At 40.9% G+C, this 2752-nt stretch overlaps 1 protein-coding gene across 1 annotated transcript in view; it reads right to left on the reverse strand.

The window, feature by feature from the left end:
- Positions 1-1373: 1373 nt before the first annotated feature.
- Positions 1374-2752, reverse strand: part of LOC148020776 (rosmarinate synthase-like) — a 4184-nt gene continuing 2805 nt past the window's right edge. Inside the window, exon 2 of the mRNA XM_087698589.1 lies at positions 1374-2418. Within this exon, the coding sequence (XP_087554715.1) occupies positions 1426-2418 (993 nt within the window). The 3' untranslated portion in view covers positions 1374-1425. The remainder of the gene's footprint in view (positions 2419-2752) is intronic.

The raw sequence follows: 2752 nt of genomic DNA on the forward strand, positions 1-2752 counted from the left end.
TTGAGACACCCAAGGCAAGACATGGTGTTCTATAGAGCAATGTAAATAATGTATCTTATGAACAAGAAAAACTTTGGTATTGATGATGGCAGTAAACTTAAAAAAACAAGTTTTCTTATGCACATGATGGCAGGTGGGAATTTGAAGATTAAAATCCCCTAGTCCAGGATGGCATAGTACTCGGTGTAGTTATGGGACTCTCTCTTGAGTGAAATGAAGCTTCTTCCTGATCCCCAAATGAAAGAGGATGGCTTGCTTTTGCACTAAGTATCTGGCTCTCCCCCTTTTCCTATGATCCTCCCTTTGCACACCCTATCATGAGTAGCCTAGACTTGCAAGGAAGATGGCACTTAAAGGAGTGAAGTCATGGGCAGATATATGGGATGCAGTCTCTGGATCTTGGAAGGATATGCTCACCATTAGGGACCAATTCAGACTCAGCAAGATGGAACTCCAATGGCTTGTGAGACTGATGTCATATCTCAAGCCTGCCTTCCCACTATCAAGCCACAGCATACCCATCTCCTTCAATCTCTAGTCACTAACGTAGGCGCAAGAGCTCGGTTTGCCAAGAAGTCTAAGCAGATCCATGGCTCATTTGCAAGTAATCATGCAAAGCTGGGCTACTTGGAAGAAGTAGTTTCCTCACTCTCGAATGTCTACCTGGAGGAGACATTTAAGGACTTGGAAAGCCACCAAATCTAACTGATTAAATACCCTTCTGTGGAGGTTGGTACTTAACAAGCTCCCTGTCTGGGAGAGACTATCCTACGATTAGACCAATATGGATAGCCATTAGGAAATGGCTAAGAGAGGCCAATCTTAAGGCTGCACTCACTATGAAGCTTGCTCTGTTTGGTGATTCTGGGCCGCTTGACAAGACCTCACTATTGTTGTTGGATACCCTAAGAGCAATCACACTCAAGCACATCTGGTGTCTGAGAAACAACGCCATCTTCAAATCAAGAAAGAGGACTACCCCTACGGAGGACATGCCTACCCTAAAAGATCGGATCATAGTATTTTTGAAAAGTATCAAGAACACCCATTAGGTCTTCTGACTCTTTTGTAAAAAACTAGTTGCTTTGGCCTAATGCCTTGATGCATATCCTTTGTATGCTATAAGTATTTACTATTAATGGAAATTTATCTATGCATTTTTTTAAAGGTAGCTTAACTTTTGTATATAGCATTGGATGTAAACAAATAAAAACGAAGTGTAAAGAAGAAATGTTAGTTCTTCACAATCACAAAACAAACTATAAGAACTCATTACTATCCTAACTTCCTTTTCTTGAGTGCTACGAGATGAAAAAGTGCCACATACACTTTGCAATTTCTTAACAATCATTCAAATTATTACAATATGGTGGTAATGATCTTGAAGATCATAATGGTGAGAATGTGAATATTCGATGGCATTGACTAGTTCATCAAAAGATTATTGGGTCCATCCCTTGTATAGCTAGTAGAAAGATGGGAGTGAAAAAGATGGAGGAAGTTAAGAGTAACATTAGGAGGGAGGGGGAGGCAAATATCAACACCATTAAGATGAGGAGGTGGAGGGAATAGGACCATTTCACCATCACCTTTGACCTTGGCAGTACGGACAGCAACAGGAGGGCCCCATCCAAAGTCCACTTGGAAGACCGGGAAGCGAGGGGAGCTGACAGCCTTAGTGGGGATTGCTTTGAGGGACTTGAGGCGACTACCAAATGTGGACTCATTAAGCTCCAACCAGTGTATTAATCCCCACATTGTCTCCTCATTGCATCCCCTTGATGCTTCCCTTATTCTCATTGTTGTCTCTCCTAGACTCTCCTCCACCACCTCTTTGGCTGTCACAAAACTATTTGAGAATATCACAGCATTTCCAAAGTACCCATTTGGTAGTGGCTTTTGCAACTTTGCCCTCATGTTTGCCAACACTCCAAACCTCACCACCTCCTCCCCCCTCAACTCCCTTGCCTTTGTTATCATCTTCCACATGTAGGCACACAATACTTCATATGTAGTGAATCTAGTTGTTGTTTTTATTGATGTTGTTGAGATTGAACTTAATGATGATGATGATGATGATGCCTCTACATGATCAGTTTTAGCCTCCTCTTTCAATCTCTCAAGCATCTCTTCACTCAAGTGGTAAACCTTCTCCACCAAGGGCTCCTTGGGCAATGCAATTCCTACATCTTGTACTTTTGAAGAGGGATCCTCTAGTGGAAGTTTGAGGACTGCAAGTGATTCTAAAGGCCTTTCTACCTTCAACATGGTCCTCATGTGCACTGGTGGCATTGAAAGATCCTCTTGTCTAGCACACTCTGCCCATGAGTTCATGAAGTGCCACATTGAATGGCCATCTGCCAACACATGGCTATGTGCATATCCTAATGCAATACCACCATCTACGAATTGTGTAACCTGTCATAGGAAAAATTAGAGTGTTAGAACCATGTCATGTTAATATGAAGTTTTGATTTTAGGTGAATAAGTTTAAAGAACACCTAGAGACTTGTTAGATATTTTAGTGTGTTTTGAGTTTTGCACATCAATATCTTACAAGTTGCATATTTTGAATATTGATTTAACTGCCCTATAGAATGGAAGAAGAAGAACAAGCATGCTTTCCCTCATATCAAAGTTATGTATTATCAACATTAAACTACAAACAATATTGTCTTGCATTATTGGCCTTTTGATTGCATATGTCTTTCTTTCTCAAGGTGCATGTAGCATGTCTAGACTATAGTAAAGT

The sequence above is a fragment of the Lygodium microphyllum genome, chromosome 18, assembly GCF_053477565.2.
Source record: "Lygodium microphyllum isolate KBCC chromosome 18, Lygodium_microphyllum_v1.1.10, whole genome shotgun sequence".
In the NCBI taxonomy this organism is placed as follows: Eukaryota; Viridiplantae; Streptophyta; class Polypodiopsida; order Schizaeales; family Lygodiaceae; genus Lygodium; species Lygodium microphyllum.